The 20,292-nt window shown below is 34.6% G+C and overlaps 1 protein-coding gene across 3 annotated transcripts in view; it reads right to left on the bottom strand.

The window, feature by feature from the left end:
* Positions 1 to 20,292, bottom strand: part of XRCC4 (X-ray repair cross complementing 4) — a 193,496-nt gene that overhangs the window by 108,699 nt on the left and 64,505 nt on the right. For all 3 annotated transcript variants that reach the window (XM_036307796.1, XM_036307793.1, XM_036307794.1), the window contains exon 4: positions 2,901 to 3,067. In XM_036307796.1, the coding sequence (XP_036163689.1) occupies positions 2,901 to 3,067 (167 nt within the window). The remainder of the gene's footprint in view (positions 1 to 2,900; positions 3,068 to 20,292) is intronic.

Below are 20,292 nucleotides of genomic sequence, written 5' to 3'. Positions count from 1 at the left end.
GTGACCTAACTTAATATGTTCATGTCCTATTTCTAATTTCTCTAAAGACTCTTGATCAGTATTGTTATAGGCAGTTAGACAGACATAAACAGAGCAAGGATAATGGGCCAGGTATAGAAACTCACCAGGGCAGAAAGCCCAGAATGCCCAAAAGGGGCAAAACTGGGAAAACAAAAACCTCACCTCAGAGTAACCTATCCTCCCTAGCATATCACTAGTCATGCAGTTTAGAACCCCGGGCCTTTTCCTTCCTTAAGATAGCATCTAAGCCTCAGGTGCATTTCAGCTCCAGGCCCAGAAAAGCAACAAAACCAGACAAGGGACTTCATGGCTGTCTTAAGACCAGCTACACTGACTAAAGAACCCCTGGCACTGACCAATCAGAGGAGACAGGGACCCTGAAAGAGCACACCTGTAAAGCTGATGAATATTCTATTGAGACCCACCCCTGGACCCTCCCCTAAGATTTCCACCTGCAAGAGAAAGATAAATAAGCTCAGGATGAAGGACCCAGTGCACGCTCTCCCCCAAGGAAAGACACCCTTGCCATTCCCTTTCCCCTTCTTCCCTCTAAGGGGACCCATGAGACTTGCAACCAGGGGAGCAATGAGCAGCAGCAGGTCATCCAGGGCAAACCCCTTGAACTGTCTCCGAGGCCCCCTTTTCTCTGACTTCTCAGTGAGCCAAAGCAGCCCGGCCTGGGCTCTCCTGATGCTTCTATGCCCTTCCTCAGTATATTTTTGCTACAGCCAATAAACTCTTACTTACTTTGCCACACTTTGTATCTTGATTAAAAACTTTCCTTCAAAGAAACAAAAAGCAAGGTCTCCTCATCTCCCCAGTAACAGCACTACTTACCTCATGGGAGCTGGACCTGCGACTCTGGCTCACTTTCTCACACTCTAAGACTGTTGAGAGAGGGCACTTAGAAAGTACTGCTTGGCCATGCCAACATACAGTTATAGCTCCTTAAAATAGCCCCTTTCTCCGCTGAAAGGAAAACTGAAAATTTGGGGAATAGTAGATAAGCTACTAATCTGACGCCTGGTATATAAGGAACCTGGAATTCTCTGGAGTGGTCCCTCTTTCCTCGCAGTTTGAAGGGTCACCCCAATAGCACACATGTCCAGCCTCTGAAGATGTCTGACCCAGTATTTACAAAAACATAATAGCTGGCACATAATAAGGCAGGTGGTAAGATACGTGGCTATGCTTTTGATCAGATAGAAAACCTTTTGCCACAATACCACAAAGACACTTTCTGCATAGCTCAGATACAGTGAATCAAGCATCTGTGGGCCACATATTATATGTATCCCTCACACCGTACAGCACAGGGAACATTTTCTCATCTTTGTTCCCTGCTGCTTTCCATTCTATGGCAGTGGTGTTGAATACTGATGAGATAATACCTCTTTCAACCTCTGGCAGACATTTTAAAGCAATTTGTTCAAGTACCAAGGACCCAGTCTGCATTTTTGTGGGCAATTTGTGGATCAAATTTTCTATCATCTTGAGGGTATTTTGAGTTTTAAATATAATGTCTTACCACGAACACAGTACATCTCCTTTAATTTGATTTATTTCATATATAAATAGGCCCCAAAACATGCATTGTAACGGAGATATTTGATATAAATTCAAACACGAATAAAATAGAAGTTAAAGAGAAAAATTAACTTATTTTTCTGTATGTTTTCCTAGTATTTATAGATATTTTATTTGGTTTTATTATTTTTATATGATTGGAGATAAAAATTAATTCAGAACTAAGTGAACTACTTTCTTAATTTAATAATTGAGAGCCAAATATAACCCAGGTATTAGAAACTTAATTTTGTATGTCTCGCATTAATAAAACTGATTAAATAAATACAAATAATTTATTTTAGTCAACCTCATTTTCACATACATATATTGATAATAGCCTTAATTTATTCTTCACATATTCCCCCATACATATATGCTTACTAAAGTCCATAAAATCAATGTCAATGATTGCCCTAAAAAGACCCTAAATAGAATGTGTTCTTAAGTTTTAGAGCTACTACTGTTTTGAATAAAAATTTTTAAAAAATCTATTGTACACACTGGAGGTAATAATAATGATCATTATTATATACATACCCCATAATTCAGATGTTGCAAGACATCTGTGCACAAACATATGCATATTATACTATATATTTCTCTAGTGTTCACAACATACATTTTATTTTCTTCAAACATCTTTTACACAATAGAGTAGCACAGGTTAAACCCTGGGACAGCCTAGATTATGCCATAGTTGAGAAAATGTGTAATTAAGAAAAAAAGTGACTTTCCTCTTCATCTTTTAAAAAATAAGAGGTAAAATCTGGAAAATAAAAGGCTTTCAAATGTCTTTTCCAGTAGTCACAATTACCTCGTCTTTTAAAAATGCTGGTGGTATGAATTTTCAATCAATCAGGAAAAATAAGTTTCTATCAGGAGCCAAGACACACATCATTTGAAACAGTTGCCATTCATATAAAGATTCCAAATAAGGAATAAATCATTCCTTATTTATGTTTCATGTCTCTTTTTATTCACTATTAATCCTCTAATTTGAGCTAAAGTAATCCTTATAAAATCACCTTCCTAAATTTTGATTAATATTAATTGATTCTGATTCTCATTGCCCAATTATTCCTTATTATTTATAAGTTTGCTGTGCAACCAAATACTAGTGACCTAAAAGTGTTAATGTATTACTATAATGTACAAAATTGACCAATAATTTGGTTTAATTATAATAAGTAAAGGTATAATTAATGACATTTATTTTAAATATATGCTAGTCTATGTTACACATTCAAAAATCTTTAACACTAAATGCTCTAAAGAGAGCTTGGTGTTTTTATCATACATTACGCACACACCTTCCTTGAACATCACTCCAATCTCTCAGAAGCCTTTCATTTTCTTTCTGCAGGTGCTCATTTTTGGCTTGGTTTTCTGCAATGGTGTCCAGGCAGTCACAAATAAGTTTTCTAATGACCTCAGCTGGGCTTGTGACTTTCTCTAACTTGAAGGAACCAAGTCTGAACTAGGATGAAAGGAAAATATGATTAGCTTTGGAAGAATATAAAAATTGAGCAGCCCAGTTTTAAATACACATAATTTTTTTCTGAAGAGAAAAAGTTTGATTCAAATACAGCACATTTACCAGATATAGAATGAACAAAAACCTGGGCAACTTCCTTCCTTCTTATTAAAATTTATCACATAAAGCAACACAAAACCTAAGAATAATTTTTATAAGTTATAATTCACTCTCCCACCTCCTAGCAGAAAACAACATAAATGCCATGTGAGGATATTATCATGATTGCTACAACGTTATTTAAATCATTCTACTGAGATTAAGATAAGAAATTACACATGAGAATTCTTAATGCTAATTTCTGTTAATATTGAAAGTAAAATTGAATAATTGACATAAGCTATTTCTGAAGAAAGAGAAAAATTTTGGTAATAGCTAAAAGAAGTGTAGGGTTTTAGGAAGCTGATAAACCTGGGGACACCACACAGTATCAAAAGCAATAATTTATTACTATAAATTATAAATAATAAAGAATTCTTCTTCTAGTGGGCACTTTAAAATAAGATAGTATGATATAGTTTTAGTTACAGTTATGGAATTCTGAAGGATACACAGGTTCTCATTTGGTAGATAAAAATACTGAAAAGCAATTAATAATAATTACAATTATCTTCACTACTAACATTATAATTATTGCAAGAACCAGTAAGATTTTAAAAATAAATATTATATAGCTGCCATGTCTTGCAGTGGAAGGACCACTCAAGCACAGCACAAATATAAATTTATCTAATCATCACCAAAATGGAACTAATATACATTTTATAGATATAAACTGGGGTTCAGAGTAGTTATCTAATAGAGTGAAGGAATCAAGTCAAGATCCTACTCTGCTATGCTGTTCGGCTGTTTCCTCACATAAGAAGATATCCTAACTAAACAACTAGGAAGAGGAAACATGAGGTTCAGAACCTCCACAGAGAGATTCTGATGACACTGAGTGGCACAACTGAGAGAAAAACTGAGCATATTTTGGTTTGGTTTGGTTTGGTTTTAGCCTTCTAGATTAGTAATTTATACTATAGCATTTGTCTAATAAGAACATTTCCAAATGTCTTGCTTTAAAAAGAATATTTTTATAAATATGTTATATGCATATTGAGAAATATGAAACAGTGGTTGATAATTCTGAGGCAAATCCCTATGAGTCAATTTACAAATAAAACTATAAGTCACTAAAGTAAAAATCCAATGTTTACAATCTGAAAAACATTTCAGTTTATTCCTGTAATTTAGCATCATTTGAATGTTTAACTACACAGAATAACTTTTCTGGATAAATTGTGTTTACTAATTTACTTTAAATTTTCAGAAAGAAAATGTCTTAATATTAAAGAAACCCTGCCAAAGGCTAAATACTGATTATTCCTACATGTTGAGAAACATTTATTTATACTAGCTTTAAATCTACAGGGGAAAAAAGAATGTTTATATTCTTTAGTATTATTATAGGCACACTTTAGAGGATTGAATAGCCAAAATTAAAATTGTGTGTGTGTATGCTAATGTATGCTTAATCTTTTAATTTTTATCTTATCTCTTCCTGTTTTTTTTAACACAAGAAGGAGAATCACATTAGAAAAAAATGGTCCTTTAATTCAATTAATAGATCCAGTTGTATCAGGCTTATATATGTAACTAAATTAAACAATTTGGACAATGTTTACCAAAAAAAAAAAAAAAAGACTTGGAAAAACCAAGAATTATCATTTATTCCATTAAAATTATTTCAGGCAATTTGTCACATCTGATGTATGTATCTTAAACTTAGAATTAAATGACCAAAAGCACTTGCAATTTTCTCATATAATGAAACAAGAGTCCATTAAACAACCTTGTAAGTTTAAATAAGAAAATTTTATCTATGTAAGGAATATATAAGTTGAAAGTAAATTTGAGTATTTACCCTGAGAAGCTTCTCTTAGTGTAAACATATATGCACACAAAATAAAGATCATCTGTAGAGTATTACTTTTCAAGTCAACACAAAGTAGAAGAAAATATAGCTTATTTTATTTTTAGACAACAGATTATATTATCAGTAAAATGTAAACATAAAAAAGTGATTTTTTTAATTCATCACAATTGTCAGGCAGCTTTTACTAAGATGCACATTTTTAGAAAGGAAAGAGTTTTCATCACTTGAAAGTTTCAACAATGACAAATGAATAATTTGTGCCACATTTTAATCCTGCATAAAGTAATTGGTAAAATACAAATACACAGATAAACATAAGTCCAGCCCCCATCCTTCTATCTTAGATGGCAAAGGAAGAAGGAACCAATTCTAAATCACTCATTACAATCAACTTCTTTCAAAACATATATACATTTCAAATGTATATATTCAAAATTCCAAAAGAGATTCTTATATCATTTCTTGGCTATTCAGTACAGAATAAACTTAAAATGTCACTGCTTCCTAACAGTAGGCAACTATTTTTTGGTTTCTATTTTCTAATTATATTCCCTAATTTTTTCCTTTAACAAGTGTGAACATCTGTTATTCCAAACAATAAAAATGAACAAAAAGTATATCGAAACTCAATCCAAGAAAAGGATTTTACTTAAATATTATTTCTTTGAAAAATTCTGTTCAGTATGAGAGAGTGACTCTCCTGGATCATTTTGCTTACATACACACTATAGGCTCAGTGCACGAAACTCGTGCACAGAGAGGGGGTTCCCTCAGTCCAGCCTGTACCCACTCCAATCGAGGGCCCCTCGGGAGATGTCCGACCGCTGGTTTAGGCCCAATCCCTGTGGTGGGGCCTAAACTGGCGGTCGGACACCCCTTTCACAATCTGGGACTGCTGGTTCCTAACCACTCACCTGCCTGCCAGCCTAATTGCCCCTAACTGCCCTCCCCTGCTGGCCTGATCAAGCCCCAAACTGCTCTCCCCTGCTGGCCTGATCTCACCCCCAACTGCCTCTGCCTGCCTGATCACCCCTAACTGCCCTCCCTTGCCGGCCTGATCTCGCCCCTAACTTCTCTCCCCTGGTGGCCTGATTGCCCCTAATGACTCTGCTTGCCTGATCACCGCTAACTGCCTTCCCCTGCAGGCCTGATCTTGCCCCCAACTGCCCTCCTCTGCCAGCCAATTTGGTTCTGATTGGTCAGTTTCTATGCCAGTCAGCGTCAAAAGCTCCGCCTCCTAGGCAGCCATTGGCTCTTCACAGTTGACCCCGATTTGGTTCTGATTGGTCAGTTTCTATGCCAGTCAGCGTCTCTGGGCCTATCAATGGGGCCTGATCAGAAAGGCAGGGCTGATCAGCAGCCCCAGTGGAGCCCTGAAGAGAAATGAAGGCGTGGCTGTTGGCCAGGCTGGGAAAGAGAGACAAGTTCTGATCAATAGCTGCTACAGAGGCTATGGATCAGACCCTGCCTCTCTCTCTGTAGGCCTCTCTCCGGGCCTGATCCGCAACCCCCTAGGCAGTCAGTGCTGGGTCGCCATGGCGACCAGTCTGGTCGAGCCTTCGGTAGTTATGACCCTGGCTTTTTATTATATAGATGGGTCAGAACCAAGAAGGAAACACCCTTCCACTTTCACGGCTGCTGTTCCAGCCTGCCCACATCATTACAGATGCAAGGCTCCACTTGCCCATATGCACTGAATTTCGATGAGGACTTCATATCAGGCTGAATGAATTCAGAGGCAAAAAGTATTTCTGTGCTCTAATCTATATTCAGCCCATCCTTATCCTGCCACTCAAATGAAAAGTGGCAACGAAGGAAAGTATTGTTTATAAAACTAGCAAATTTGCACAAAAGCTATATTGTATGGTTAGGTCAATTTTAAATACTTTAGCTTTTTGTTTGACAAGTAAGGCTATTAGCATTACTGTTCTTTATTTATTAGTTCTGTCATTTCAAAATAATCTACAATATAAGATCTTGCTTCAAATGGTACACCAGAATCAGAAACCACAAATTAAAGATATTTTGGAAGCATATTTCTTCCTTAGAAGCATGGGCAAAAATACGTTTCTTTTTGTAGCCAGTTCCAAAGATCTTTTGAGGAATTCAATGTACATAGATCTATACTGAGAACCTCAGTCTACAATCTAAGATTTAAGCTGTCTTTATTTTTCTATGTAAAAAGGTTGAGAACTATTAACTTTCTAAATGTAGTTAATCATGGTAGGTTACACTAGACAAATACATAATTGCATATGCATAGTTGTAAAATTCTAGTAATATAGGAAATCAGTTATATTAGGTAATAAAAAGGAGAGTAAACAGTATTACTTTGGCCTAGTTATATTAATCATCAACTGTAAGTATTTTGAATCAACCGTATTTTCACTAAGACCTTTTTATCATGAACTCTTTGGTTCAGTGACATGCTCAAATGTTTATTTTAGATTTAAACAAAAAAAAACATTACAAATGAAACTTCTAAAGCAGTAACATAACTGAGTTGACAACTGGTCACATTTATCTCCCAAGGTAGCTAGAACTGAGAAAAGAATACCGATAAGAACTAAAGAGGCAAGAGAGCTATATTGTGAGACTACTAATCTTACTTTTCCAACCATTTTCTTGTCCAACTTCCTTACGGCTCAAAAAAATGCTTAAACATCTCAGACTACATAATCAAGAAGGCTCAGCAGCCCTAGCTGGTTTAGCTCAGTAGATAGAGCTTCAGCCTGCGGACTGAAGGGTCCTGGGTCGATTCCGGTCAAGGGCACATGCTCAGTTTGTGGGCTTAATCCCCAGTAGGGGGCGTGCAGCAGGCAGCCGATCAATAATCCTGTCTCATCATTGATGTTTCTCTCTCTCCCTCTCCCTTTCTCTCTGAAATCAATCAAAATATATATTTGTTTTAAAGGAGGCTCTGCATATTTTACATCCTGTAGGTTCTTAAAATCAAAATGCAATAGTCTAAAAGTAAAAAATGGGCTGAGCTCTAATTATAGTACTTCAAATTATTAGCATTTCAAGACCATGCTATATGCTTTAATATATTAAGTATCATCTAAGAATTCTTATTTCGGTCTTCATAATTGTAAAAATTCATTGATGGGAGTCAGAGAATCCTTGAGAACAAAAATCCAACAGTCTATGTGGTTAGGGAATAATAGAAGTTACTTTTACTTAGAATGACTATAAATTTTCACTCCATTAGTATGTTAAAATACAGGTAATAAGTCTTTTGGCTCACAGGAAATATAGTGAAATCTATATTTATCTTAGTCTAATTAGGAGTTTTAATTAACAATGAAAAATTATACTATATATCAATTCAGAATCAACTAGAAGGCTTTCTTATAGTAACTGGTCAAATTAAAACACGTCATGTTGACATTAGAAACATTTTGAACAAAATTTTTTATAAAAACTTGTATTAACTATAACTCTATTGTCCTTAAAATCAGTTATCATCCTATATAATAAAAGGATAATGTGCAAATTGACCAATCGGCGGGACTGGTCACTATGACACGCACTGACCACCAGGGGGCAGACACTCAATGCAGGAGCTGCCCCTTGGTGATCAGTGCGGTCCCACAGGGGGAGCACCGCTCAGCCATAAGCCCTGAGCTGGGCTCACAGCTGGAAAGCACAGTGGCGGTGGCGGGAACCTCTCCTGCCTCTGCAGCAGAGCAAAGGATGTCTGACTGATGGCTTAGGCCTGAGGGGAGCGGGCCTAAGTCATCAGTCAGGCATTCCCCAAGGGCTCCTGGATAGCACAGGCCAGGCTGAGGGGATCCCCCACCTCTAGTAAACTAATAAACTCAACACTAGTGATCCTTTAAGTCATAGAATACAAAGTATCTTTAAATCCTCAATTTAAATGAGAAAATATGAAATCAAGACAAAAAATGCTCATTTATTTTATAGTTTATGAATTTATTTTTAAAGTTTTTAAAAGCTTAATAATTATATTTTTAAACTACAGATTAAAAATTATTCTGCCATATATTGTCATTCAAAAGTATTTACTAAGAATCCAAAAATCTTTACTTACAATTTCATAATTTACTGGTAATGGCAGATCTCTATAGGAAACAAATTTCTATCCAAAATATTTACACATAAAAATTGGTAATATTTACTTTGATTCATTTCCTTAGTTACTTAGAGACAAGATAAAAACAAATTATTGTTCTAAAAACATTTAAAAATTTTAATGTGTTTTATAGGTGAATACTTACATAACAGAAAAACTGTTTATAAGCTATAAAATTTAGCATCTAATTTTGATGAGATTAAGAAGAATTGAAAAGTACAATCAATGCTAACTATGCATTTAATTGCATTTTCTTGCAAAGAAAAAAGTAATTAAATGTTAACAATAAGGTAGTTTCAGTTCAGGTACTAATAGCAAAGTAAGCTGTATTAGACTAACCCTGCTGGAGATAATATTTATAAACACTGAACCAGGAAAATACAAAACAAAAACCTAAAAACAAAAAACAAAAATCTATTTAAGGAACTGGAAAATGCCTGAGAGAAGGCAGCAATTGGAGAGTCCTCAAAAGAGGATGAGATCCATATTTATATGACTGTTTCTCACAGGGCACTCCTCACTCCTACAGCTCATGTACAACAAGTAGAAACCACACTTGCTGACCTTAAAGGTGTCCAAGGATGGAATTCTGGGATATATACACACACTAAATAAATAGTTTGAAAATAGGAGAAAAAAATCAGAGGATCAGTTACAATCCCCAGAATAAAATTAGACAAAAAAGAAAACAAAATGGAGAAAGAATTTTAAAAGTATTAGAAGAAATGCATGAACTAAAAGATTTAAATTAACTGATAGAAAGGGTCTACTCTAAGGTCCAGCACACTGGATTAAAAGAGGACTCATATCAAGACACACCATCATTAAATTTTAGAACATGTCAGACAAGAGAATCCTAAAAGATTCCAGAGCAATAAAATAGGTTACATATGAATGATTAGGAATCAGAATGGCACTGGATTTCTACAGCTCTTCCAGATATCAGAAGTCAGTTAATTAACGTCTTCAAAATAATGAAGACATATTCAGAGAATATGTTCCACTAATGTGATGAAATAAACCAAATTATAACATAACATTCTTCTAATAATAAGTAATATTTAATGAGTACTTACTATGTTTTAGGAATTATGTCAGTTAATACAGAAGTCTCTGTGGGACTAATAGAAATAAATTCAGATTTTGAGCTCTGTATCTAAGACTGAAATAGTATAAGGAGCCCTGGTCAGTGTGGCTTAGTTGCTTGGACATCTTGCCATGCACTGAGAGGTCACTGGTCAGGGCACATGACAGCTTGCGGGACCAATCCCAAGTGGGGGGCATACAGGAAGCAGCCAATCTATGTCTCTCTCTCTCTCTCTCTCTCTCTCTCTCTCTCTAAAAATACATAAAAAAAATTTTAATTGCATAAGGAATATGTGAAATGTAGTCAAAAAATTTCTGTAGGATCCTACATGAAAACTTCAAATTCAATTAAATATCCTTTCTTTAGTTTTGTATGATGAAACTTCTATGTTACAGAAAGATGAATCAGATAGAACATATGCTTCACATAAATGCAAGAGTAATAGTATTTTATAAGACCTACAATGTTAATAGATTAATTTCAGAAAAATCAATGCAAGCTATAATACCATAACCATACATTTTTAAAATATATTTTATTGATTTTTTACAGAGAGGAAGGGAGAGGGATAGAGAGCTAGAAACATCAATGAGAGGGAAACATCGATCAGCTGCCTCCTGCACACCCCCTACTGGGGTTGTGCCTGCAACCAAGGTACATGCCCTTGGCCGGAATCGAACATGGGACCCTTCAGTCTGCAGGCCGACGCTCTATCCACCAAGCCAAACCGGCTAGGGCACAACCATACATTTTTAATATTTAAAAGCTCAAATTATAAACTTAGCCAGAATAAAAGAGTAAAATATTTGAAAATAAAAGAGCAAAATACTGTTTTTAATGAAATAATGTCATTAATACATAAAATACCAAGTGTTTTGTGGTAACTATGTAAATAAGTCCTGTTACATAGACTAGCACCTTGCTGTTAGCAAATATTAAAACCAGAAGCTCAGTTTCAGTGTAGTCCAAAAAAAAAAAAATCAATTGTTTTGGCATATTATAGCTTCACTTCTGCAAACTTTCTTATTGAAGCAATCAAATGAGAACTCTTACCCATTGCCAAGAAATGCCCAAATGGTATAGCAGTTATTGTATTTTGACAATGTAGTAATCCCAGTTCATTTGAACGGGAACTATAGGATGAATCCCTAAAACTAAAGTGAAGGAATAGTGGTAGCATTTTGAAAATACAGAATACATTGAGAAACACAGTTATATGAAAAGTTATATTCACAGAGAAACAATGTCAGATGCAAAATGAATATTTAATAATATTTTAAAGGATAATTTTTTTGTATGACTCAAAAGGTCAGAGCAAAGATGTATGTTTAATTACCAGAAATGCTTTAGCACTTATTGTCATTGTTACAATATATGAAGAGAGATTCACATCCTCTGGTGTACATGCATATATAATCCTTTCCTTTCATGTGTGGGTAAAACTTTCGAATATAATGAGATACTCATGTGATTAGGTTGGGTTACATGGCACATCAGACTTTAAAAAGAAAAGATTATTTTGGCTGGGCCTGATCATATCAACTGAGCCCTTAAAATGGACCTTCATGAAGAACAGAAATTCAACTTGAAGGAAATTCTCTGCTGCTGGATTTGAAAGTGGAGGATGCCAGGAAATGTCCACTAGGAGCTGAGAACCACCCGTGGCTAACAGCCAGGGAGAATGAATGCTGCCAACAAACATGTGAGCTGGGAAGAAGAATCTGAGCTCCAGATGAGAATGCAGTCCTGCTGACACTTTGATTTCAGCCTCATAAGATCCTGAGCAGAGAACCCAGTTATGACATGGCTAGACTTCTGACCTATAGAAACTGAGAGATAATGGTTGGTGCTTTACGCTGGGGTCCAACCCCAGCGGGTCCAGGGGTCCCCAAAGGTGTGGACGGAGTTGGCGAAGAAGGAATGACACGGAGACAGTGTTCAGTTGATCAGCAGCCTAGCCAGGATCTCCAGCCAGGATCTCCAGCCAAGTTCTGGTCTGGATCTCCAGAGAGGTTCTGCTGTTTATTGTCTTGTTACATCCGTATTTATACCAGTTGATTTTAATCCTGTCAATTTCTATTACAAAGGTTAGGGCGTTTCTTATCTCCATTCCAGGGAGTAAAGATTATGTAGCTTAAGCATAATTGTTCATAGTTAAAGTGATTAATTACCCGCCTGACACTTAGTTAAGAGGTTTTATTCCCTCCCCAACTTCAGGGGAAAATCCCTACCTGGGGAAACAACCTTTCCCCAGGGATTTTTAACAGACCTTGGTTAAAACACATAGTGCCAAGAAGGTGAGCAAACATATTAAGAACAGTATGCCATATATGCCAGGTCCCTTGAAACAGCAAGCATGGACCGGCTCCCGGCAGCTTTAAGCTGCTAAATTTGCAATAATTTGTTGTGCAAAGATAGAAAACTATACAGTTGGTAATTAGGAAGTAAAGGTTTTTTTTAATTAAACAATGGGGATTGCTTCAAGATAAGGCTGGTGGAACTGCCATATGAGAGCCAAGCAGAAATTACTTTCTAGCAACTTTGGTCTCATGAAGTTTACCCAAATGTCTTATCAAGCACGAAGTGGTACATTAGAAAGAAAAATAACTTCCTGTGTTATATAAAATTTTAAGTTATGTACCAAAGGAGTTGGACAGGTTTTCAGAAAGCACTTCCATGAAATCTACAGAAGAAAGCAGATGGATACAGCAAACTCACAAGATACAAGGTCACTATTTCACTGGCAGTTAACAAGTATGAAAAATGCTATCAGGTAATTCCTGAGAATTTAACATCTTCAAAAGGTTCTAGCCATCATAATTGCTGTACAAAATTATAACTTCAAGTTTCTCCACTGAAGAGAATAAATGACTTTCTATTAAATTCTAAAAAAAAAAAAAAAAGTTTGCATGGCAAAAAATTAACATATATATAATTGCTTCAAAATGCATTTCAATAATTATGGCAGAAATAAAATTTATGAAAGAATAATAGTATTAATACAGTCCTGTTGGCATTTAATGACTTAGTCTTTTGAAATCCTTCTGTTTACTGTCTGGTTTCCACAGTAATAAACACAGCCTGTTTATTTTAAATATTCCATTCTAAAATGAGGAGACTTTTTTTCCTCAAAATCATACTGCACACTAACCAACATCCCAAGCCAAAAGAACACAGGAGACCAAATGTGTAAAAGACAAGTAAATCCAATAAGAACATGATCCAGTCTTCAGATTTAGAAAAGAAAAATGTCAAACTCCAGCTGTTCTAACTGGAGAGCCCAGGTTGGCCTAGTCCTTGTCTCTTGAGGAAGACAAGCAGCCTATGACCTAATGTGTCTCCATTGTTCATTTTTGTCAGTAAGCACAACACTTGCTCTGTGTTTCATCTTTCTCTTGTTAACATGCAACTCTCCTAAAGAGTGCAACAAAGATCTCTTTAGATCAAAAGCAAAAGTCTATTCCCAATCAAGGAATATTAAAAAAAATCAATCTGCAAAAATAGGGCCTAAAATTTAGAACTGTCCTCAGATGAATAGTTTCAAGAAGGTATTCTTTGTTGTCCAATCAGCATAAATTAAAGTGTATATACATATATATATATATATATATATATATATATATATATATATAATTTTAAAAAGGAAATGAACTATGAAAAATTGACCATTTTTCAAGAAATTATAAAATAAATCTGAATTATATTCATTTAAAAATTGAAGCATAAAATAAGTGGAAAATGAGAATGGGGAAAACATTAAAAACAATTTACACAAATTTCAACTCTAACTCAAGACAACCTGATACATCAAATAATCAGCCTCCATCACCAGCCCCCTTGGATTCATCCCTCTTAGCATTCTCATCAAACCCTGCTCCAAAACGGCCTGGTGCTCTCTAAGTCCACTGTATTACATTCATCCTGGATCTCTCTTCAGCATCATCCCAAGGATTCTCTTCACAGATCACATGGTGTGAGCTGAAAGCTTGGTTCATTAGTCTTTAACATTGCTAAATACACACTTAAAAATACACGAATTCTTTGGCTTCAAGTTCTGATTTATACAGTGTTTTGGCTGCTGTTCAACTTTAAATGTTTCATAATCTTTAACTTTCTTCTTTGGCCCATGAATTTTCTTATGTATATGCTTTATATCTGTGAGAGAGACACTCTTTGTATATTTAAGTTATTACAGAAAACTTGAACTAATGTTAATTCTCTGGTTGAGGAGTCCTTTGTGGCCTACTGTCTAGTTAAATATTGTCATGTTATAGTATGCTTGAAAAAAAAAGTATATTCTCTGCTTGTTAAAGGAATCTAGTGTCCCCCAAAATGTATACATACACTTTGAATAATTATAAAGGCAGTGTTTATTAAAATACATTTCATTTTCAAAACAGATCTATCTGCTTTAAAAGTGTATATACATTTTTTGGGGGGGACACCCTGTATTTATCAACCATCCATCCATCCAACCAATCTTATTACAATATAATGTTCAAACATTCTATTTTCTTGCTGTATTCTCATTGACTTACTATTTGGTTTTTGAGAGAGGTGTTTTAAAAACTTTCAATATGAATTTCAAATTGTAATTGAGTCAATTGTTGTTTTCTGCATTTTGAGGTATGTTGTCAGGTGAATACAAGTTCTCAGAATTATTATATCTTCCTAGTTATTTGGTCTTCCCTATTCCAAGCCAACACTCATTGTCTTAAGGTGTATTTTTTGAATGTTAATAAAAGTCCCTCAGAAGTTATATTTTAATTCATATTTGTCTGGTATATTTTTTTGTTTCCAAATTTTGTGATAATTATGTTTTAGATGTGTTTCTTATAAATAACAGAAAGTTCAACTTTGGATTTTATAGAATCTAGAACCTGTCTTTTAATAGTGGAATTTATGTGTATATGATTAATTTACTGATTTATTTTTATCATCTTATTTTTTTTTCTGATTTTCTATGTATTTATCATTTGCTCCATTTTACTGTGTTTAACATTCCTTTAAAATCTGCTTAATCACTCAAAATATTAATTTTATATTAATTTTTATTTCATGTTTTGTGATAATCCTTTTTTTGTTGTTGCTGATGACTATATCACATTAGGTAATTCTTATGGCTGGAATTCTTATTTTGAACTTATCTTCAAAGGGGGTATTCTTCCCATAAGATTCCCATCTATCTACATGAGCTTTGCATTACCTTCTGAATTGCTTAGAATTTGCTTTTGCAAGAGTTCAGCAATTATTTATGACAATCGTTTGCCTTGAAATTCCTGTGTTTTGGGGACAGGAAAGTTCTAACTCAATTAAAAAATGTGCACAGGAGGCTCCACATAGGCAGTAAGGCAAATCCATAGAACTTGTACACAGGAAAAATGACCTCCATGGCCAATGAAGTAAAACCCTGGCCTCAGTTATCTTTTCCTTTCTATACCTGGAGGTGCTGTGACCCCCAAGCCCCTTACTTGTCTCAGCATTTCTATTTACCTGGAATGGGAGAGAGGATCATGTCACAGTTAGTCCAGAAATCCATACAACACTTTTGTATCAGTAGTATTACTTTCATGAATATCATTTGGTATTTACTGAGTAATCAGCTCAGCACAAATGTGAATGACAGGATAGTCATGTCTGCCCACTTTGAGTTTATAAAAGGCCTGTGGAATATCCATCAATATCCTCAGCAATTTCAACATGAAATATTACCACTATTCCAATTTTCTATCAGGACATAAAATCCTCTAATTCCATAGTATCTTTTTCATAATACTTTTGAATTGAATAAAATATAATCAATTATATCCAGTGATTACCCAAATCACAGACATGTTCATCACCTCAAGAAATGAGATTTTCAGAAACAATATCTCCTTAGAGAAACTAATTTTACTCTAAGAGGTTATGCTCATTTAAATAGAAAGATTATTTCCGTATGTTCAAGATCAGGCAAATTTCACATTTATTTTCATCTTGAATTGAAAAATGGTAACTAATTTTGCATGTTTGTTCAAAGTTGTAAAAATCTGGGATGCTATTTTATAATAGGATTATCTTAAATCCTTACCTAATAAGATAATGGTTTCTCCTTAGCTGGTTTGGCTCAGTGGATAGAGCGTTGGCCTGCGGACTGAAGGGTAGCGGGTTTGATTCCAGTCAAGGGCATATGCCTGGGTTGCTGGCTCGATCCCCAGTAGGGGTCGTGCAGGAGGCAGCTGATCAATGATTCTCTCTCATCATTGATGTTTCTATCTCTTTCTCCCTCTCCCTTCCTCTCTGAAATCAATAAAAATATATATTTTTTAAAAGATAATGGTTTCTTTAACGTTTCACATTATTTGGACTCTTTGGAGTAAAAAATACAACATTTTAATTATTTATAATTAAACATAACATAAACAAAAATGAAACACAATCATAACTTACATATTATCCATAAAGTAATTATATATTCCTAAAAGTTTCATATTATCAGCTATAATTATGAGAGTTTGCTCTTAATCATTTCTTATATTTAACAAAATCAAATCAATATAATTCATAGATGTATTTTTATTTAATATGAAAAAATATGAAAGATTGAAAAGATTTTTTTACAGAAGATACTTTAATACGTTACATGCTCAAAATATGTCCTAAGCTTGTAAAATGTTTAACATTTCCTATTATTAATCTTAGTAATGTCTAAAGAGTAATAATTTTTGACTTTTGAAAAGAATAATTTATTGGAAATATTATTCTGTAAAACTTGTGTAACTAAAATATATTTGAAGAACAACTTAAATATGTTAAATTCAACTTAAATATGTGATAATACAATAAATTAATTATTATAGATTCTATTTCAAATTTCATGGTAATTTAATACCAAGTTGAAGTATTTTTCTATTTAGTAAATTCTTATGCACTTATCAAAGGCCCTTATGGTGAATAAAACTTCTTAATAGAACAAATTTCTTTCTAAGAATCAGGGAATTTACAAAATTATCCTTTCAATTAACAACCAATCGTTTTGTTTGTATGTTTTTTGTCTTTGTTTTTGTTTTGTTTAAGAAACTTAATGCCCTCTATAATAGAATTTCTTTAAGGATTCCATACTAAAGATCTTTGTCATGCTGGCTAGATTTTCTAAGACCTTAATAATTCTGTACATTTACAAAAACATAAACCTTCTACTAGCTACCAGCATTTTCAAAGCCACACTGCTCTCAGGAGACATGTTTCTCATGTCATAGCCCAGTGGTCAGCAAACTCTTTAGTTAACAGAGCCAAATATCAACAGTGCAATGATTGAAATTTCTTTTGAGAGCCAATTTTTTTAAACTTAAACTATATAGGTAGGTACATTGTTATTAACTTAATTAGGGTACTCCTAAGGCTTAGGAAGAGCCACACTCAAGGAGCCAAAGAGCCGCATATGGCTCGCGAGCAGCAGTTTGCTGACCACGGTAGACCATTAGGAGTTGCGCATGTTTTGGTTATTGAAGTTATAAATATCAGAAGTCTACTGATATAATCCATGATTTATATTTTTATATTTGGTCTTTTCCCTGAAATAATCTATGCTTTATTTTGTTTTGTAGTGCTTTGTTAACAGGTATACAAATATAGAAATGTGTCCATTTAGAGACAGTTTCATTAACAAAGTTTGATTACTGCCCTAGCTGGTTTGGCTCAGTGGATAGAACTTCAGCCTGTGGACCTAAGGGTCCCGGGTTCAATTCCAGTCAAGGGCACATGCCCAGGTTGTGGGCTTGATCACCAATAGGGGGCGTGCAGGAGGCAGCCAATCAATGAGTCTCTCTCATCATTGGTGTTTCTATCTCTTCCTCTCCCTTCCTCTCTGAAGTCAATAAAAATATATTTTAAAAAATAAAGTTTAATTACCAAATTTGGCAATGCTGATGACTAAAAAGATACCAATGAACATTAACGAATCAGTTTGTACAACTCTGGGTCAATCTAAAGAGCACCCTTATTTGAGACTTCCTACCCTATTTATTCAGAATAATCTTTCTTTTTTCAGACTAAGACAACTGAGAAACACAAATTCTTGGATATAAACTACTAGAAGGAGGACTGACACTAGAACTGAGGGACTCCAAAACAGCAGCGGGGACTATTGCAAACAGCCACAGATGTCCACCACCTGACAGCCAACATGCTGACTGACCATGGGGGAAGTGATGATAGTCCTCTGACCCCACAATACTTGTCATAATGTATAAGTAACCATCTGTTCTTTGTTTCTACAAACTCAATAATTTTCGAGATGTATTCACATGGAAAAAACATGGATTAAAAACAAAACAGTATTTGCCATTACTATCATCTTTGCATGAAATAACTGTTATGTGTTTCTTGTATGTTAGGTGAATTTTATTATTTCTTAAAATATAATCACGATATTCTCTTTCATAGGTTGACAATGATCTTACATTAATTATCAATATAAAAGCCTTTTACATTGGTACTGGAATATAGACAATGATTCTTACACAATCTGATCCCTGTTGTAAAATGTCATATGTGGAGTGACTCAAAAAGAAAACAAGACTTCTTTTTAAATGGAAAAACAGCTATTAGATTGTGGAATCCATCTGCTGTCATGTACTTCCGCCTAGCACAGAAGCAAAACAGAACACTACTAAAGATGGTGCCCTAGTCCTTGACTTGGGAGAAATCCCTGTTTCACAGATTTAAAGTTATTGAATGTAGTCAGCATTTCGTAAATTGTTTTTAAGAGAAAAATAAAACCTCTTAGCATTTTTCCTTAGGCATGCTTCCTCATACAATGAGATTATTATAGAGGCACCATATCTTATTTATAAAAACTTCCAAACTGCACTTGAGTAAACAAACTATTCGCCATATAATGTACTATCCACCTAAATGCAGATTCTTAAAAAACTGTCAGTTGGATGGACAACAAATTTCAAAATAAGTATAGGCATTTTAAATAACAGAATATCCAAAGTCTGTGGGTATTTTTAAATAACTCTTCATTCATATACTAGTGGTGACTACCTTACTTTCTCTTTATCAAAAATTATTTACATTCTTAAATGTTCATAGCACTGTTTATGTAATAAAAACATATTTAAATCAATACTTCTCCAAGGAGGTTTTAGAAGCATGTGGCTATGGGCCAAGAAAGGGGACACAGCAATCTGTGTAATCAATCTGACACATAAAATGAAAATTTAACTCAAGCTGGAAACTGTTCTTAGTATTAAGACAATCACATGTACAATATGGAAGAGCATATCAAAATCAAAGCTATATTTAATTTCATTTTGTTTGTTTTTTAATATATTTTTATTGATTTCAGAGAGAAAGGGAGGAGGGAAAGAGAGAAACATCAACGATGAGAGAGAAGCATTGATTGGCTGCCTCCTGCAGGTCCCCTACCGGGATTGAGCCCGCAGCCCAACCCGAGCATGTGCCCTTGACCGGAATCGAAACCAGGATCCTTTAGTCCACAGGCCGATGCTCTATCCACTGAGCCAAGCTGGCTAGGGCTTTAATTCCATTTTCAATCAAAATAATGCATGTCCATAGTTTAAAAAACAAAGAGTTCTACAAGATTTATAATGAACAAGTCCCATTGTACTCCCACTACCCAAACTCTAGCTCTACAGAAGCAGCCCCTTTCAATGCTTTTAACTACTTTTCATGATTTTCAATTTTACCCATTTACTACTGATTTCCTCTAGTCTTTTCTTCAATCTATTCTCTACACAAGATGTGTATTTAACTCTTCCACAACTCCTCATTCCCAATTAATTTTTTCAGTTTCCAGTCATCCACTAGTTATATTTTTAATAAATCATTTTAGTTTTTAAATAGTTATGAATGTGCAATTATATAGTACAAGGCTGAACTATGTAATACATCATGACATTCATATACAAAAAAAAAAAAAGAATCTAGACACAAACCTTATACCCTTCACAAAAACTAACTCAAAATGTATTATAGACCTAAACGTAAAGTATAAAACTAAAAACTCCTAGAAGATAACATAGGAAAAAAAAACCTAGATGACTTTGGATATGGCAGTG

The sequence above is a fragment of the Myotis myotis genome, unplaced genomic scaffold, assembly GCF_014108235.1.
Source record: "Myotis myotis isolate mMyoMyo1 unplaced genomic scaffold, mMyoMyo1.p scaffold_m19_p_5, whole genome shotgun sequence".
NCBI classification, from domain to species: domain Eukaryota; kingdom Metazoa; phylum Chordata; class Mammalia; order Chiroptera; family Vespertilionidae; genus Myotis; species Myotis myotis.
The sequence above is the reverse complement of the archived record's forward strand: the minus strand, read 5'-3'. Positions and strand labels throughout refer to the sequence as shown.